The sequence below is a fragment of the Antechinus flavipes genome, chromosome 3, assembly GCF_016432865.1.
Source record: "Antechinus flavipes isolate AdamAnt ecotype Samford, QLD, Australia chromosome 3, AdamAnt_v2, whole genome shotgun sequence".
NCBI lineage: Eukaryota > Metazoa > Chordata > Mammalia > Dasyuromorphia > Dasyuridae > Antechinus > Antechinus flavipes.
The window spans coordinates 444,538,823-444,557,133 of record NC_067400.1 but is presented as its reverse complement, the minus strand read 5'-3'; the positions used below and the strand labels follow the sequence as shown (position 1 = coordinate 444,557,133).

At 33.3% G+C, this 18,311-nt stretch overlaps 2 protein-coding genes across 32 annotated transcripts in view; one reads left to right on the top strand and one right to left on the bottom strand.

Moving 5' to 3' along the window:
• The window catches only part of RIF1 (replication timing regulatory factor 1), a 51,893-nt gene extending 38,187 nt beyond the window's left edge, over positions 1-13,706 (top strand). Inside the window, exons 30-35 of one of the 2 annotated variants that reach the window (XM_051986442.1) lie at positions 3,144-3,299; positions 3,599-3,676; positions 3,762-3,877; positions 5,203-5,356; positions 6,420-6,528; positions 7,096-13,706. In XM_051986442.1, the coding sequence (XP_051842402.1) occupies positions 3,144-3,299; positions 3,599-3,676; positions 3,762-3,877; positions 5,203-5,356; positions 6,420-6,528; positions 7,096-7,307 (825 nt within the window). In that variant the 3' untranslated portion in view covers positions 7,308-13,706. The remainder of the gene's footprint in view (positions 1-3,143; positions 3,300-3,598; positions 3,677-3,761; positions 3,878-5,202; positions 5,357-6,419; positions 6,529-7,095) is intronic. The other variant, XM_051986443.1, reaches the window with a different exon arrangement.
• Positions 13,707-16,199: 2,493 nt separating this feature from the next.
• The window catches only part of NEB (nebulin), a 207,472-nt gene continuing 205,360 nt past the window's right edge, over positions 16,200-18,311 (bottom strand). For all 30 annotated transcript variants that reach the window (XM_051986439.1, XM_051986409.1, XM_051986440.1 and 27 more), the window contains one exon: positions 16,200-16,933. In XM_051986439.1, the coding sequence (XP_051842399.1) occupies positions 16,760-16,933 (174 nt within the window). In that variant the 3' untranslated portion in view covers positions 16,200-16,759. The remainder of the gene's footprint in view (positions 16,934-18,311) is intronic.

Here is an 18,311-nt window from a genome sequence, read left to right as displayed (position 1 = left end):
AAATCTTTTTTCACAGTATTTGTCATGTGCAAGAAAAATCACATCGAAAGGAGAGGGAGGGGGAACACGAGAAAAGCATTGGGGGGGTAGAAAGCAAAAGGTGAAAATGCTATGTTGTGATTCACATTCAGTCTTTGTAGTAATCTTTCTGGATGTGGATGGCTCTTTCCATCACAAATTTATTGGAATTGCTTTGAATCACTGAACATTGTTGAGAAGAGCCAAGTCCACCAATATACAGTTTTCTTGTGGTTCTGTTCACTTTGCTCATACCAGTTCATATAGATCTTTGCATGCTTTTCTGAAATCGGCCTGCTCATCATTTCTTATAGAACAATGTCATGTACTACAACTAAATGGGTATCCACTCAAATCTCCAGTTTCTTGGTACTATAAACAGAGTTGCTACAAATGTTTTTGCACATGGGGCTCCCTCTCCCTTAATTTTCTCTTTGGGTAAAAAACCCAGTAGTGAGACTGCTGGATCAAAGGATCGAAATCACAGTTTGATAGCCCTTTGAGCATAGTTACAAATTGCTCTCCAGAATGGTTGGATTATTTCACAACCCCATCAACAATGCATTAGTGTCCCAGTTTTCCCACATCCCCTCCAAAATTTATCATCTTTTCCTATCATCTTAGCTTATCTGAGAGGTGTGGTGGTACCTCAGAGTTTCATTTATATTTGTAATCATTAGTGATTTAGAGCATTTTTTTCATGTGATTTAAGAAATGGCTTTAATTTCTTCATCTGAAAATTGTCTGTTCATATCTTTTGACCATTTATCAATTGGTGAATGAAGAAAAAGCACATTACTTTTATAAATGTCCTACTTACCTGTGATTCCTTCTGCACCTATGTCTTCTTCTATGCAATTTTTAAAAAGTGTTTTATTGACCTTTTTAGGCATTGCTCATTGCTTGTTTCAGTTTTCTCTGTCTTAGGTAACAGACTTTTTAATGTAAAAGTTTTTCCATAATCAAGAATTTTCCTGGTTTCAGTTCTATTGATTTTGTATGACAATTACAATTTTATTTTCTTAGAATTGTCTTATTTTTTATCCTTTATTTTCCTTCTTGCTTTAGAATTCTTTCTCTAATCATAAATCTGAAAGGTTCCTTCTTAAATTTTGAGCCATGCTTGTATTATTTTGTTGGGTTCTGCTGTTGATTGTTCTCTTCATCTTCAATTTATTGAGGATTGTGTTTCAGACTAATGGACCAACATATGCTCTGGGTCCAGTGTTTCTAGAAAATATGGCAGTTCAAAAAGACAAGTTTAGGGGACCCCTTTAACATCTTTGACTCCTTGTAACAGTCAGGTTTGTAGCACTTTAAATATGTTTATTGTGTGTTATATATCTGTTTGGGTATTTTTATTACCCTGTTTCCCTTGACAAAGCTTCAATGGCAGAGATTATGCTATACCTAAATTTATACTATTGCAAGTCACATCATGTCATTTCAAAGCTCAATACCTACTTTACAAAGCTAATTATATGATCCAACCATGTGGCCTCTACTTTTTAACATGATGTTTCTTTTGCCTACAAGTTATACTTCTTCCTCACTTCTCTTAAAATCTCATTTTTCAAAGCTTATCTCTAGTATTACATTGCACATAGATGCTTTCTTGACTTTTTTCTCATCTCCCCCCCAAAAAAGGTGGGGAAAGTTTTTTTGGTTACATATTTAAATATATGCATATTTTTCCCAAGAGGGAAAGCATCTGATATATGGTAGTTACTTATTAAAATGCTTGATTGATAGGTATTGATTAGAAAAGTACTTTTTACACTTTTGACACTTTATAACTCTGGGACTTTTTTTTAAACCTTGGACAAGTGACAACCTCTCAGGACCTCCATTTCTTAATCTATAAAATGAAAGGGTTGAATTTTCCATCCAAATTCCCTCAACCCCAAATTATTCAGACAATAACACTACTAGAAGACTGAAATAAGAGACTAGCTTACTACTAATATAGGAAGTAAATTAGGTGTCCCTCTGACCAACTGCTTTTCTAATTCATATATTGATTTTGATATTTGAATGTGTAGATGATGCTTGAAAGATTAACATGTGGGAACTGGGTCTTTTTGCCTTGAATCTTGTAAAACTAATCAAAACTACCTATTTATCACTAAACTAAGTAACAGACAAAACAGATATAGGAATAATTAACAGAAATGCAAGACAAAATTCAAAAAAGCAATCAAAAATAAGAACCGCTGTTACCTGTCTATACAAATACACAAATTTACAGAGTAAGGTGAATAAAAGATAATACAAAGGACAAATTTAAAGACTTCTTAAGAGAAGAAATAGGACACAAATGAGCAGTTGGGAAAAACCATGGTGAAAATTTTAGCATAAGTAGTATTGTCCAAATTTACTAGAGGCATATGGTTAGAAAGTAGAAATAGGTATGACTGGATGTTAGGCACATTTCAGAGTTTGTAATCTTACTAGAGGAAATTTTAACATTTGAGATTTTGTTAAAAGTGTCCTTTGTGCCTACAATCTTTCCCTGAGGCTGGGAATAATATGGATAATCAGCTATAAGAGGAATGGAGGATCCTGAAAGTAGAGATTTGTAGACTCTTAATATAAAATAGGAAACTTTAATTTCAATTGGTAGGTAAGCATCACAGTTTTTTAATGTACAGATACATTTCATTACTCACTACTATTTTTGTACTTTATTCAAATAAAAATTTGAGCAAGTAAAGCCACTTGCATGGAATTTCATACTTAATGATGAACAGCTGTCATCTTTAAAAGAAAGAATGAAATATGTTGTAGTAGGAAGTTCTTTGTATGGTTTGTTTATCACCACCAAATTGTTTGATTTCAGAGGTCTATGGAAAATGGCCAGTCATGAACCCAGTAGTTTAAATGTGAAATAATGTTTGGATTCAGTATGCTTCTCAATGTAGTATGAATATTATACTATTTCTTAACCATTTAATATTCATCAGTAGTAGTCATGGAAGTAACTGCTAGCTTGTAAATTGCCATTTAGGTACTGATGAAATAAACTAGTTATTGATCATGGGAGAAGAGGTTGGAGGGAAGGGGGTTAAAAGTTAACATTATAAGGTTAAGTAGAATGGATTTCATTAGATAACTATTTATTTTAGGTTCGACGAGTTTCATTTGCAGATCCAATTTACCAGGAAGGATTGGCAGATGATATTGATAGGAGAAGCCCTGTTGTTAGATCACATTCTTCTCATTCTTCAAATAATTCTTCAACAGCTAAAAGTCTTAAAAGTTCTCCTACTACACAATCCAAGGTAAGCCACTAGTATCTAAAAATATATCAAAGTATTCTTTCTTTGGGCGTAATATAATTGTACCTATAAGTGTACCTATAAGCTATCTTTTGACTTACAATGTTTTTTGTTTGTTTTTTCAAAATATGGTAAGATTAAAAAAAAAAAGGATACTGAACTGTTCTAAATGGATTAAATGATATTTAATTTTTCATAAGGGTACTGAACATTTTGTAAAATACCTATTTTAAACTTTACAATTTGAATGTTATAGTTATTTAGGGTTCTGAGTGAGTTTTTTCTCCTTTTTTTCTATCTAGCATAATACCACTCCAACCAAAGGATTTCTGTCCCCAGGATCACGTAGCCCTAAATTTAAGAGCTCAAAGAAGTGTTTAGTAAGACTTCTTTAGTTTTCATGTAACTTTATATATTCCTTTTCAGTGATGTAATCCTTATTTAACAATTTATCTGATTGTTCAGATTGCTGAAATGACCAAAGAATCCCCTCAGTGTTCTAATGAAAGTATTTACCCAGCCTTGGTGAACTGTGGAGCACCGGTTGACATTATTTTACCTCAGATTACTTCAAACATGTGGTGAGTGATATAATCAAAATCACCAATAGTAAAGTTAACATAGATTGGGACACTGGGCAAGTCACTTAACCCCAATTGCCTCAGCAAAAAAAAAAGAATAAAGCTAAAACCCATCTTCCTGGATTCAAATGTGGCCTCATATACCTCCTTGCTGTCTGATGCTGGGCAAATTACTTTAAACCCCATTTGCCTCAGTTTCCTAATCTGTAAATATAAGCTATAGAAAGAAAAGGCAAACTACTCCATTGTCTTTTTCAAAAAAAAAAAAACACAAATGGGTAATTAAGAGGTGGACCCAATTAACAAAATGAACACAATTGGGGTTAAGTGACTTGCCCAGGGTCCCACAGCTAGGAATTATTAAGTGTCTGAGATTAGATTTGAACTCAGGTCCTCCTGACTTCAAGGCTAGTGCTCTATCCACTGCGCCATCCACTGCCCTGCTTTGTTCTTAAAAAGGAATCAGGTCTCTGTATTGTGCTAAAGATGCTTTTTTTTTTTTTTTTTTTTTTTTTTTTTGGTGATTCCAGGCTGCGATTGGTGAGGGAGGAAAAGTATTGTCCTCACTACTTTTATTTTTGCAAAGGAAGATTGGGACCTAGGGAAAGAATCTGACTCATTCTAATGTTGATTTCATTAAAAACAAATTTCCCCCCAAAACTGCTGAGCTACTCATTTTATAAGTATTAAATCCTCTTGAGCATACCAAAGATAGTGAACAGTTTAACATTCACTTGGGACCTTTTATTTGTTAGGAAGTCTTGCATCTTTTGTAAAAAAAATTTGAAATATTTGACTACAGTGAAGAACTAAGTTGAAAAGTAATTCTGCTTTGATTATTTGCTTGAACTACATCGCTGGCATCTCATCTATGTTCAGGAAAAAATAGACATCAAATTCACAAGATCCAGAGTTTCAAAGAGAAATTATGATACTTCTGTATCCTAGAATACTCGTTAAGTTATGTTTTATGAATCCTAGAGTTACATTTTATTATTCCTTATAGTAATGTTTTCCCCACCTCATCCCACCCCAAAAATGCCTGAATGAGACAAAAGTTTTGTCTTGATAGCTGCAAGTGACAGTGGATAGTGATTTAGAAGGAAAAAAATACATGACACAGTTTTCCACTTGAATAGGAAAAATTGTTTTCATGTCAGTGGATTAAAATAAGTTGTAATAATGTTGTGAAGAAAAACTGGTTTGGAGTTATGAGTGAACTAAAATGGGAAAAGCTTTTTGGATAATATTGAGATGAAAAATAAAAATGTAATGTAAAATTGCATTTTATAAGTTGACTTTCTTTCTGATTTTCTATTGTTCAGGGCAAGAGGCCTGGGGCAGCTCATTAGAGCAAAGAATATTAAAACAATTGGTGATCTGAGCACTCTGACAGTAACTGAAATAAAAACTCTCCCTATCCGTTCTCCAAAAGTTTCCAATGTTAGAAAGGCTCTCAGAGTATATCATGAACAGCAGGTAAAAATAAGTTTGTTTTTAAACTTTACTGATCATTATATAATAATGCTTAAGAAAGCTCATTGTACGGGAATTCAAATTTAAATAAGACTTAAATTTAGAAAATACATTTGTAATAATTTTGTCTGTTTTCTTTGCCTTTTTTAGAATGATTCAATAATTTCTTGGGGGGAGGGGAGACAACAACATTTTTGCTTATTTTCCCTACTATTGGGGGTGGGGGGAAAATCCTTATAGCCAGTAAGCATAGTCAAGGAAAATCAATCCATTGGAGGAGGTGTTTTGTTTTTGTTTTTTTCCAGTCTTGATCTTGATAAGCTATTGGAAATAGCTGGATATATGTCTCATTGGTGCTCTGGTCATATTACAGTCATGACACTTTTTTTTTCTCAATTTTTAAAGCTTTTTATTTTCAAAACATATGCATGGATAATTTGACATTGACCCTGACCCTTGCATAGCCTTATGTTTCATATTTTCTCCTCTTTCCCCCCACTCCCTCCTGTAGATGGCAAGCAAAGTCATGACTCTTTCAAAGCTTTTTTTTTTTTTCCCAAAGCTTTTCTTTTAAGATGTTTAATCAGTTTTTCCCCCTTCCTATCTAAATACTACCCAGTCCAAGATACATGCATTGTCAAACAAACCAAATTTCCAAATTGGACATGTCCGTAAATGTGTATCTCTGTGTATCTTGAACAAATCTCTCTTTTTGGAGGTAAATAGTAATCTTTCAGTTGTTTTTTGGGGGGTTTGGGTAGGGGTGTGTGTGTGTGTGTGTGTGTGTGTGTGTGTGTGTGTGTGTGGCCATCGCATTGAGAGTTTTGTGTGGTCATTCAGGATTGTTGCTCGTTATAGTTCTGCTTCATAACCCATGCCTTATATGTATATACCTGCTCCCTCTTATGTACCTTTGAACCTGTGCTTTACTGCTGCTATACAAGTTCCTTTTTTAGCTAAGAAAATTTAAGTTGAAAAATATTTTTCATGTTTTATTTCAATTTCTTATTTTTAAAAGTTATATTTGATTTTTTTTTAATTTATGTACGTATGTATGTCTATCAAGATGAAATCTCGAGGACTAGAAGAAATTACTCTTATTGAGGTTTCAGAGAAATCATTAAATGGAATGGAAAGTAAACCCATTTCTCCTGATGAAGAAACATTTGCTTCAGGTATATTTCTCCTTATTTCTGTGCCATTGTAATTTAAAGCTTGACTTTTTTTTTTTTTTTAAATTGCATCACTTCTGCACCTCCAACCAAATACTAGAGATTGATCTTGTCAAAGGAAGTACTGTTAGGTCTTTATTCTTGATGGAGGGTAAAACATGAAATAGAGCAAAACTGAAGTAATGGTAACAGTATTTTCAAATGGCACTGATTTGTGTGCCTTTTTGCTTTTGGTTTCTCATTTTTTGTCCTGTACGTGATTGTTCTGTAGACCATTTGGTAAGGTGATTTATAAAACAACCATTTTAGAGGCAAATGTAAAACATGATTGGAGTTATCAAAAAATTGTAAACTTCTTTGGTACTCCTTTGATTGATTTGTTGCTGTCCTAAATTTTATATAACTAAAATTGTATTTGTAAATTTTTTAATCTCTTGGTTTGGAAGTGCTTACTAGTAATAGAAAAAGCTAGTTTTTAAGATTTTAAGGTTCATTAAATACTCAGTAAATGATGTGATTCTTTGCTTAATTAGGATGCCAATTGATTTATTCTGTTTTGTTTTCTCATAGATTTAATTGAGCCAGTCTCAGATGGTCAGCAGACCAGAAATCTTGTGGCCCAGATCAGTGCTCTTGCTCTTCAGCTAAATTCAGAAGACCTGCATAATTATTCAGGAAGTCAACTTTTTGAAATGCAAGAAAAACTGGGTAGCATGACTAACTGCATAATGAAAAATCTACAATCTCGGTGGAGATCACCACCCCATGAAAGTTCTACTTAGGAATTCCTTATTTTAACATAAAAGTTCTTTAATATCACAGTTTTTGTTAACTGAGGATGGCCACTCTAAAACATTCCATGAACAAAATTTTAGAATTTAGAGACTGAATATTTGCAGGGTAGATCTTTTTAACCATGAGAAATATATCATGATGTACATTCAATTTTTAAAATTTTGTGGGATTGCTTTTTTTTTTTTCCATGTGAAGTATTTGTTCATTTGCTGCTATGCATCATCTTTCAAGTATTTCAAGCAAGATTTTTACTAAAACATGAGGAAAGACTGAAATCAAATGTTCCTAAATGGAAAACATTTTTATTTCTTCAGTACTTTATGTAAAGTGACATTTTAAGTAAGTGAAATTGAAAATGTTTTATTTGAAAGTCAAATTCCTTGTAGAGCTATTACTGGTTTTGACACTCCATTTCCTGCTTGGATTTGTTGTGCCTGAGAGCAAAGAAGTCTTTTTTGATGAGGCATCTCAAATGAGATGGAACAGAATCAAGGTGGTTTGTTGGGGTTTTTCTGTTTGTTTTGTTTGGGTTTTTTTTTTTTCTTCAGTGAAGTTAACATGCTTTTACATGATGTTATGGACAAGTCTCATGAAAGATGAAATGCAAAAACAATAATAATAACCATAACTATCATTTTGCCATCATTATGTTTAACAGATTTCCCGTAACATTTCTTGGGCTCTTTTCATTTGTTCAGCAAATGAAAATGCAGCAGTATTTTCCCATGGCAATTTGTTCCTGTGGGACACATACAATAGTTAAGTGCATAACCATTTGTATATTATGTATAGATTGTAGATGTTGGTTTTTAATTTATAAACTTCCACTGATTGATTGCATGGATTGCCCTTCTCATAAAGACCTTTTGGGTAAGAGTTTTTGGTTTTATATTGTAGAAATCCACTTTGTATATATTATGTACTGTATTATCAGTATGGAGGGTCTTCATGAGATCACTTTATTTGTATATAAAGTACCCTACAAAGTCCTACAACAGTGAGTGCTGTAATTGGTCGATGAAATCTTAGCTGAAAAGATGAGTACATGTTATCCAAAAGATACCAGATCATAAAATTAGTGAGATGTTAAATGATTTTCGTTTTCAGTTCCATTTATGTTTTGTACATATGTAAAAGGATTCAATCAAAGGAAGACCACGTGAAAATTTGCCAGTTTTATTGATGCTTTCTGAAAGTACATTCTTGTCTAGATAGTTTTAGTTCAATTTAAGTAGTGAACAACCTAGGGGTTTGATTCTTTTGGGGGCCCCACACTTGACAGTGTTTTCCTTTTATGGCTTGAGAAATTTTAAACAAAATTAAATTGTGGCAAATAATATCATCATTAGTAATGCCTGGTGTCCCATTCCATACTGTACATTTAGTTTCACTTGCATGACTTTTTAAAGAACATTTGAATTGTACTTTTTTTTTTTTTAAATTCTCTAGCACAACCTTGTCTTCAGTACAAAAAGCCTTCTTAAATAAGTTGTGATTAATTAGCTAATTGCATACAACACAGTGCTAGTGATACCAATATAATCAGTTAAATTTTTCTCTGGACCTATTAGGTTCCATTACACAGGGTGAGAAATGTCATACTTTTAAGTATGTGCTAAGGGAAACAGAATGTGAGCAGATCAATAAGACTTATCCCAACCATTTAGAGAAAGATATCTCAAGCCCACTATCTTAATGAGAAAATCTTTGATTTTGTTTTTTTGCAGGAAATACTTAACTAATTCAGTGTATTGCAGTTAGAAAAAAGTCAGATTAGGGTTAGCTGGGGATTTTAAATAATTAATTTATGATTTAAGATTAACATCTAACCATCCTCAAATGATTTACATGTTTCTTGCCTAAGAACCTTTTTTTTTTCCCCAAAAAAGTTAAGAATAGTAAATAATCAAAGAAAAGTAAAAAAGATGAAATTAGGTCACTGTTTTCCCTTGGATTAAGAGTAAGATGTAGAATGGCAGGAAAAACAAAACTATTGACTTTTCAGACATTCATTGTATTTTTTTTAAACGTGATCATATTCACAGAAAACCAAACCAAAACAGCATTAGAATACATGAACAGACACTCAACCTATATAAAGTTGCAGATAATTTCTCACATTTGTGTTTTGGATTCTAAAATATATGGCGAGGGTTAAAACTTAAAAGTTTTGCACAGCAATTCTGAGAATTTTATTCACTATTCCCTTGTTTAGATATAATTTTTTTCAATCGCTTTTATCTACATGCTTTCTGTTTTACTTCTAGATACAGGTAAACTTCACTTTAGATTCATTCTGATAAAAGCCTGAACAAAATCAGCAAAAAAGACTGAAATAGGAATCCTTTATAGATATATTGGTTTAATAATGTCATCAATCTTTTGATTGACCTAGCTAATAAGAATGATTTCAAAGGTTAATGACCTTGTGGAGGGAGGGAGGATTAATTAGAATCTGTCTTTTTTCAAAAAAGGCATAATGTAAGTAATTATCCTCCCTTCACTATCTTTTTCATTCTAAATATGATTTATTCTTTGTTTTGTTAGAGTGGGCTGAAGTTTACTTCTATCTGCACCATTGTAAAACAATTTTCAATGAGGCTTTCCTGTAGTTTTTGGATTTTTAAAAATTATAATCTTATCATTTATTAATAATGTTTGGGTTCCTGGGACTTAATAACCTGATCCTAGTCACAAATTAGAGCAAAAATTGGTTTCATTTGTAGGGAAGAACCATTGAGTAACAGTGTTGGAAAGTGGGGGGGGGGGGAGAAGGATTTAAATCTGAATAAAAACATCTTAAGTTTGAGTCTTTGGCAATGGATTATTTTCCATGTAGAGATTAAGAAATTGTGTTCTACTTAGGTATTAAAAATAAATATTTAGTCACTGTTCCTATTTCTATAGATTATCAGATGAGGAGGTAGGTGGAGGAGGATCAAGAATCTAGCTAGAGTGCTAAGTGATTTAGGATTAGAAAAGATAAATACAAATGGAAATTGAAGTAAGAAATAAGAAAGATATAATACAAGTTAATTAGAGGTATTAATTTCCCTTGTTCTCCACATCCTCTCTAATTTGGTCAATTTTCTAAATCATTTAGAAGGAGCGCAGTTAGTTTTCCCTTGGACCTGAGAATTAGTTTTGATTGTGATAGTATTTGATCATGTATCTCAGGAAACCATAAACTCATCTTTTAAGAAATGTTGGTAGTTGTTGGTTATGATTGTTTTTGGCTTACTAGGGTTTCCATAAGCTTTTGGGGAGGAGGGGCATAGGGATGTGGTCTCTAACCTGCTGAAGCTATTTTGCACTTTGTAGAGTAGATAAATTATGATTCATCTTTTTCATACTGAGCATCAGACTCATTTGATTATCGAATTTTAAAATGAGCCTGAAAAAATCTGGAGATAGTTGAAATGTCAAGAGTAGAACTTTTAAGTAATAAAACTTAGGAGCTTTGGGTTTTGATCTATAAAAATCTTTTAAACTGTGAAGTATTTAACTTATTAGTTAAACCTGCCCTTAGGACTTAGTTGCATTAGAAGTTTACATCCCAAAACTGTGGGGGTAAAAATCCCTCTCAACTGATTTAAAATTTTCTTCAGAGAGTTTTTAAATTTAAGGGAAAAAAATTCCTTAGGAAAAGCACATAGTTAGTGCTATCTAAAGGATAAGATTTTGCAGCAAAAGTTGTACACAGAGCATGCTTTGTTAAAACCTTTCTATTTGTGCCTCTGATGCTTTAATAACTTTGTGATCCCAAGGCAAGCAGTTTAACTTTTTCATTATTCTAAGCAAGATTTTTAAAGATTTTCCTGACAACTTAAGTAGGAGAGTCTTCATTAGAATTCCTTATACTTTTAAAATCACAGGTAGATCTAATATAAAAATAAAATAAAATCTAGCTGTAAGAAAGCAAATGTTAAATTTCCAGATAGGCCAGATAATCCTGGATAAAGTAGATTTTCTACAGTAGCTTTTAATTTCCCACTGAGTGCTAATCTGAATAAAAGGACATTTTATATAGTATTTTCAAATATTAATTCTAAAGAGAAAATTTTGCATTTTGATTAGGTTTTGGAGACATTTATACCTTCTTCTCTTTGACTTAAGGAAAGCAAGGTTGAAATAATCTTTAACTGTGCCATTCACATAGCAATAAATATGCTTTGAAAAGGTAACCTGTTATCTTTTCTAAGCCATATCTAAAACAAATATTTCTTAATCACCTTCATCTGAATAATATTTTAAAAAATCCTTTCTGGATCTAATGCTCTTGATTATATGCTGTTTATAAACTACTAAGCTAAACACATTTTTCTGTAAACATTTATCAAATTAGAGTTAAGGTTTGTGGTACTTTTAATAGCCAATAACAACATAAAGCAAAAGTAGGTTGTTCGGTTAAGGCATCATGGGTAGATCTAAAATCAGAAAGACAAATTGTGACTTTAAAGTAGAATGTAAATTTGTGAGTTTTTTTTCTTTGTGAGAAATGTCTACTTCCCCATCAGCAGCTTCCCAACCATGCAATGAAGTACATTCAAAAGTCCCCTGCTTGTTTCCTAGAAATGCCATCAGGTATTATGTACAAATTGCTAGTAGAATGATGAGATTTCTGTATTTGCAATTAACTCCACTATTGATCATAGGTTGCCAGAAGAAAAAAAGTATGGACTCTCATTGCATAAGAGGCCTTTGGTTATCTTTAGATTATGGTTATTATGATTGTAGGCCATATTGTTTATTGATTTTACAACAGTTAATTTAGAAGTGGGCAAGGGTTTTGTCTTAAACCCACTGACCAAGTGCAGGGAAAAGAGATAATGGCTGAATAACCCTGTCTGGCATCATTACATCCCCTACACATCTTATTAGTAGAAAGCCTATGACTTTATAGGCTAATTTCAGAGTCATTATGTGAACAGAAAAAAAAATTTTAAAGGCCATGTTCAGGCTTGATATTTTAGAGTCTAGGGAGTGAGATGAATGTTTATGTTAAAAATGGCTGAAATTGTTTTGGCATTTATGGAATCACTTCACTTGTCTGAAGATTTGATGTTACATGTTTCATTCCAGAAGGATCCAATATAATACAGTGTTAATGGAATAAGTGGAACTTGGAAACTCTGTATAATATATTTAGAACAAGTATTTATTAGGTTCATAAAAGCTATGGACTTGGGATGGTTCTTGTGATGAATTTTTCAGGCTTATTGGACAGAGATAGCAGCTTGTATCTATCAATAAGGACTTTTTTCCCTAAATTTGTCAGGTAGAAAGTAAAAATATCATCCCTGTGTGATTTAGTGGGATAAATTTAATCTGTAAATTAGCCTAAAGAAAGCTGCCATGGGTGGAGAACTGGCTTTTGGAGGGGTGGTCAGAATAGTAATGGCTTTGACATTGTATTTGAATTATTTGCATCTTGTTAGTGGCCTTAGTAGCACTAGTTGTGCTATTGACATTTCATATTTTTGTCAAAACTCTGCTATTGCATCTCATTGTCCTTTTCAATTATATATACCTGTTTTTCTAGTGACATACTTAAGCAATCTATTGTTTTAAAGTTTTTTTGTTTTTTGTTTTTGTTTTTGCTCCTAGGATGTTTGGCATTCATCAGCTTGAAGTATTTAATTTTTCATTCTTCTGTTTCTCTTCTATAATGTATGAGCTTCAAATCATATAAGTATAGGTTGGGTGTGAGGATTTCAAGGGACTATTGATACCATAGTAATTCCATCTGTTTTATAACATGTTCTACCTCTGTTGGTGGATATACTTTTCCACCAATATGCACTTAGCAGAACAATGACTGGCAAAGCCTAGTCACAAAGATTTAAAACAGTTCAGGGGCTCTCCCTATATAGTATTTTTGTGCCTATCACTTGAACTCATTTTTCTAAGATAGTTTAATTTTATATTAACAAGAAATATATATATATATATGTGTGTGTGTGTATATATATATATTTGATAAATGCAACAGATAAGTCTTAAATGTCCTGAATTACAAATAAAGTTGTAGAAATATATTGTCAACTGCACAGAAAAGAAACTGTTGTAGGCAATCTACAGATAAACCTTTGTGGACTTGGGAATGCGTTATGCTTTTGCAGTAGCAAGTTTATTTTCCTCCTTATATTTTCTTAGACTAACATTGAATTCTTTTGAGTTCATGATGCAAAAGTGGCTTAACTAAACGAGGAGGAAGAAAGCCCACAGAAGTCATCATTGAAACAACTTTTTTCAAAGAATATTAAGAATTGACTAGCTAACAGTTTCTGACTTAAATGTGATATTAAATGGGAAAGTACTGCTAAAATATTTTTTATTAATTGCACTTTTTCTCTGAAATAAAATATAATGTAAATAATTTGAAACTTTCGTGCATGTGTGTATGAATGGTTTGAGTTTTGCGGGTTGTTTGGGAGATCTGGGTTGGGGGTTTTTTTGGTTTTTGTTTTTTGTATTTTTTGGTGAAAATGGAGAGATTTTAGTGTATCCAAATATCAAAGTAAAAAGCAGTCTGGCAGAAGTTAGATTTAGACCAACACTTTTTGCCATATGCCAAAATGGACTCCATATAGATATCCAAAGGTATCCAAAATTTTAATAAGTTGTGATGATGAGGAAAATTCTTCTAAATAATAATTTGTCATAAGACAAAATTTTTTATTAAAATTTTAGAAATTTTCTACAAAAACATTTAGAATTAAAAGTAAAACCATTTAAAAAACCTAGCAAAATTTTCTGTATCTAATATGGGTATTTTAGACTGTTATAAATAAGAGCTATACATGTCAACCACATGAAAAAAGAAGCTCCAAGGTACTAATCAAATGCACATTAAGACATTCACTAATTGGGCAAAGATACTACAAAGAAAAAAATAGGGATCTTTGGAGGCAACATGGGATGTAGCTATACTCGGTGCACTATTAAAATTGTAAATTGGTTCAACTATTTTGGAAATAACTTACACTGCAGGTCAGTTAAATTATGTTTCCTTTGACTCAGTGAGACTTCGATCAGGCAAGGGACCTATGTATAAAATCAGAACTATTTTTGTATCTATGGACTAAAAATCCATCAAATGGGAAATAATTGAACAAATGTGAGGATAATATAATTTTAACAGGTTCTGGGAATAGTCAGAAAGGGGTAAGTCCTTAAAGCCAACCAAGCCACTTTATTTCTCAAGAGGGAAGATTTGATTTATCACCATAAAGGGAAATTTCCCTAGGTAGTTGAGGATTCTTAGGGAATGAGAGGACTGACTAGGCTGAGCTACAGCCTTGGTTGTGAGGAGTTGTAGGGACTATCCAGATTTGACCATACCTGATGATAGCAGTACCAGCTAATAAAAGATGGAATGTAATTTGGGGGAAGTTTCAGTTGCTTCTGTTTTTCAATATTTTCCCCAAAAGTGAGATGGGTTTGCTTGTTTCCTATTCTGCCTTTATTCTCTCTTACTGATGGGATAGGGATGGGTTTGAGCAATGTAATAGGCAGAAGATGCGAAGATTAGAGTAACCTTTAGCTTTTTTGTTTTTCCAACTGTCTTCCTAGAAGTCCATGCAATTAAAAAAATATGTTATTGTAAAGAGCCAAGTTAAATAATTACATGTTTAGTTGAAAGTAGGGATTTGTCAAGTGATCTATAATTTTCATATTGATATCAGTGTGATGAATGATTTTTATCAATTATCTGCATATGTTTAGATAAAGGGGGTTCCCCATTTCCCCAGAAGACCCTGGCCTGAGAGCTGGAACTTTAGCTGATTTATTTCATTGATATACTGCAGTTATCTTTGCTAAACAATTTCTGGATTTCTGTGCTTGTAACCACTAAATGAACCAGATGTTACCACCACCCTAACTCTGGTGTCCTGCTGAACAATCACAAGGTTCAGTGACTCCTACCATTTGATGATCACAAGGTTCAGATATTCTAATGACTTAAACTCCCAAAGGACTCAAAAACACCTATATCATGCCAGAAATGACTGCATGGTGGACCTGCTGTGGGAATTGTTTAATCAAGACCTACGGATGATTGCGTTGTACTCCACCTTTTTAGTGGTTGGGTAGGGGGAGGGGGATATAAACCTACCTTTATCCCAGCAAGTCAAACTATTGTTGGGAAGATTTCAGTTTGTAAACCTGCCTTCCTCACTTTGAAATTCATTATTTGACTGACACCTGCTTCTGGCCTGCTTGGTCTCTGTCCACTCATAGGTTGGATAGAGACCAGTCTAGAGATGAGTATAGTCTAGACTACATTTCAAATTCTTTTGATGAGATTTTTTAGCCTGGATTCCAATATATTTTAAAAAACTGTTCTATTTCAATATAACTGGTCTTTGTATTTTATTACACATTTAAAAACATGCTTCTGAAAAGGAATCCATAAGCTTCACCAGATTGCCAAAAGGATCTGTGACACAAAAACGATTAATGTTCTTTCTGACTGCCATAATATTAAAAAAAAAAAAATACATAAGACTAAAAAAGCCTGTTTTGGGAAGCTTTGTGTGTTTTTTTTTTAAATCAAACCCTAGATAATCTTGAAGATTCTCTAGGTACCTTCTGCCTAGTACCACTTCCTTTTTCTGGAATCTATCTGAATCTTTCTATCCTGGAAACTTTCATGTTTCATGTAAAAAGAGCTGATTGATGTCTGTCTATAACCATGACCAGACTGCTTGTGTTCTTGCCAGATTCTAAAACATCATGGCTGACTAACGATGGAGGATTAAATGTGCCAAGTAAAGCTCCTATTGTTTCATCTCATTGGTCCCTATCATTCTGTGAAACCTTGCTCCTTTCCAGCACTGAACTGCATCACTTCCCAATTAAATCAGCCAAATCGCTTGTGGAAATGTGAACTTTATTACTAATTTACAGAGAACATCAGCTTTATGCCCCAGTAAATCTGACTGAAAAGATGCATGCATTAGCATTTAGTAAGCAAAGAAAAGAGGAAAGGGTCATTTTTTTGCATATGCCTTGTGTTTATTTTGACTAAGTTCTTGCTTCAAAACAAAAGAGTAAAGTAAAAACACTGTTCACAATGCCAAAAAAGAAAAGCCAATAATCCGACACAGCAGAAGCCTTATTTTGTTGAATTTTCTGAAGTTCACTTCATTTCAAAACCAAAATTTATTTGAAAATTTCATTTTTCAAAAACCCCCAAATTGCCATTTCTTATGTAAAGAATTGGATGTAGATGACAGGTTTAATTATATTGTCCGTCAATTGTTTATGTAAATCCAGCCAGAGATGCAGAAAATATTTCTAGTTTAATGCTGAGTAAGATTGGTTTGGTTAAATCTCCATAATTTTACTTAGAATAGGATCAGGAAGCAATTTGTCATAAAACTAAATCAGGAAGAGAAAGTAGTAAGACAGTTTGGAAGCTGCCAGGTAATAATTAAATGGCTTCCACGTAGTTAGCTGGGAGCATCCCAGTCCTGCCGGTCCTCTGCACCGTGCCATACATCCAGCCTTCATCGATGGCTTGAACATTGACAATAGCATCACCATCTTTGAAGGACACTTCATCTGCATCAGCTGCCATGTAGTCATACATGGCCCGGAAGGTTTTCTGTGATTGCCATCAGGAAGAGAGAAAAGCACAATGTTGATTTGAAAGTATGGGGACAAATTCCACACCTTTAATTTATCAAACAGTTTGAACATACCCATTACTTAAAAGACAGGAGGCAATATGTGAAATCATCTTCCCTTTTTAAAGCAGAAAAAGACCAGAACTTTGAGGCACCGCTACATTACTGCTATGGTTTTAAGTAGATTTTAAGGTTCAAATCCTGTCCCAAGAATAGTTGTGTGACTTTGGCAAGTCACTTAAATGGGTTACCTCTGGTTTTTTGCATTTTTTTTCCCCAACTAAAATGAGGATAATGATAGCATCTACCTCCCAAGTGTGTGATGAGGATCATATTAGATAATATTAAGCACAGTGCCTAACACATAGTAATACTTTATAGCTAGCTATTTTTAGTTACTGCATATTTTCTCCCATCTTTAGAGCTTATAGTGTGTGCTAATGATTTTTTCATTGTTAGCCTAAATTTTTAAGTCATTTCATACTGACTAAATAAATGATCATTCATGGACTAAAGAATAATATTTATTGAGCCCCTTCAATGTTTAATGAATGAATAGAAAAAATTTATTAAGCCATATGCCATATTTGCTAGGTCTTGGGCTAAATACTTAGAGAGTAAGTTTTCAAAAAGCATCACAGTCCCTGCCCTTGAGTTTATATTCTAATATATGTGGAATTGGAGACAGGTTCCAAAGAAATAATATTTTTAGGGTCATCAGTGTTGAGTACCCCAAAATAAAATCAGCACTTGAATTGTTATACAAGAAATAACCCTATCTGTCCCACCTAAAGGCAACACACCTCCCTCCAGATCTCTAATCTGGATTCTGTGCAGAGGCAGATTTAAAAATAAATAGGGGAAGATTTCTTGGATTCTAAGAAGAGAAAAAACTTTGATCTTGATCTTGGGGCAGCAGGAAGAAGGGATTAAAAAAAGAATTGGGGAAAAGCCCAAGTGAGAACAAAACATCTTTATTAGCTTTTAGATTAGAGAAGCTAATTTAATCCTTGGCTTGTTAGTCCTTGCTGTTTCTGAAACAAATAGTGGTAGGGTTCCTTTTTATTTGGCCTGCTAAGGTAGGGAGTCCTCATGCTTAGCTTAGAGTCTCCCTAGGGTTGGGTTCTAAGTCAAGACTATTTTCCTTTTTGGGGGTATCTGTCAGCCAAGCCGTTGATGGAATGATGGTGGAAGGGCACTGTGGACAGATGAGATGGAAATTGAAAAGGAATGGATTTGGAGAAGGGATGAAGAGGAGAGAATATCTGTTCAACCACTGCCAGAGGCAACAGAACATCCAATAGAGGGAGAAGAAAGCCCGTAAAATATTCCTTTCCCAAAATTTATTTCTTACCC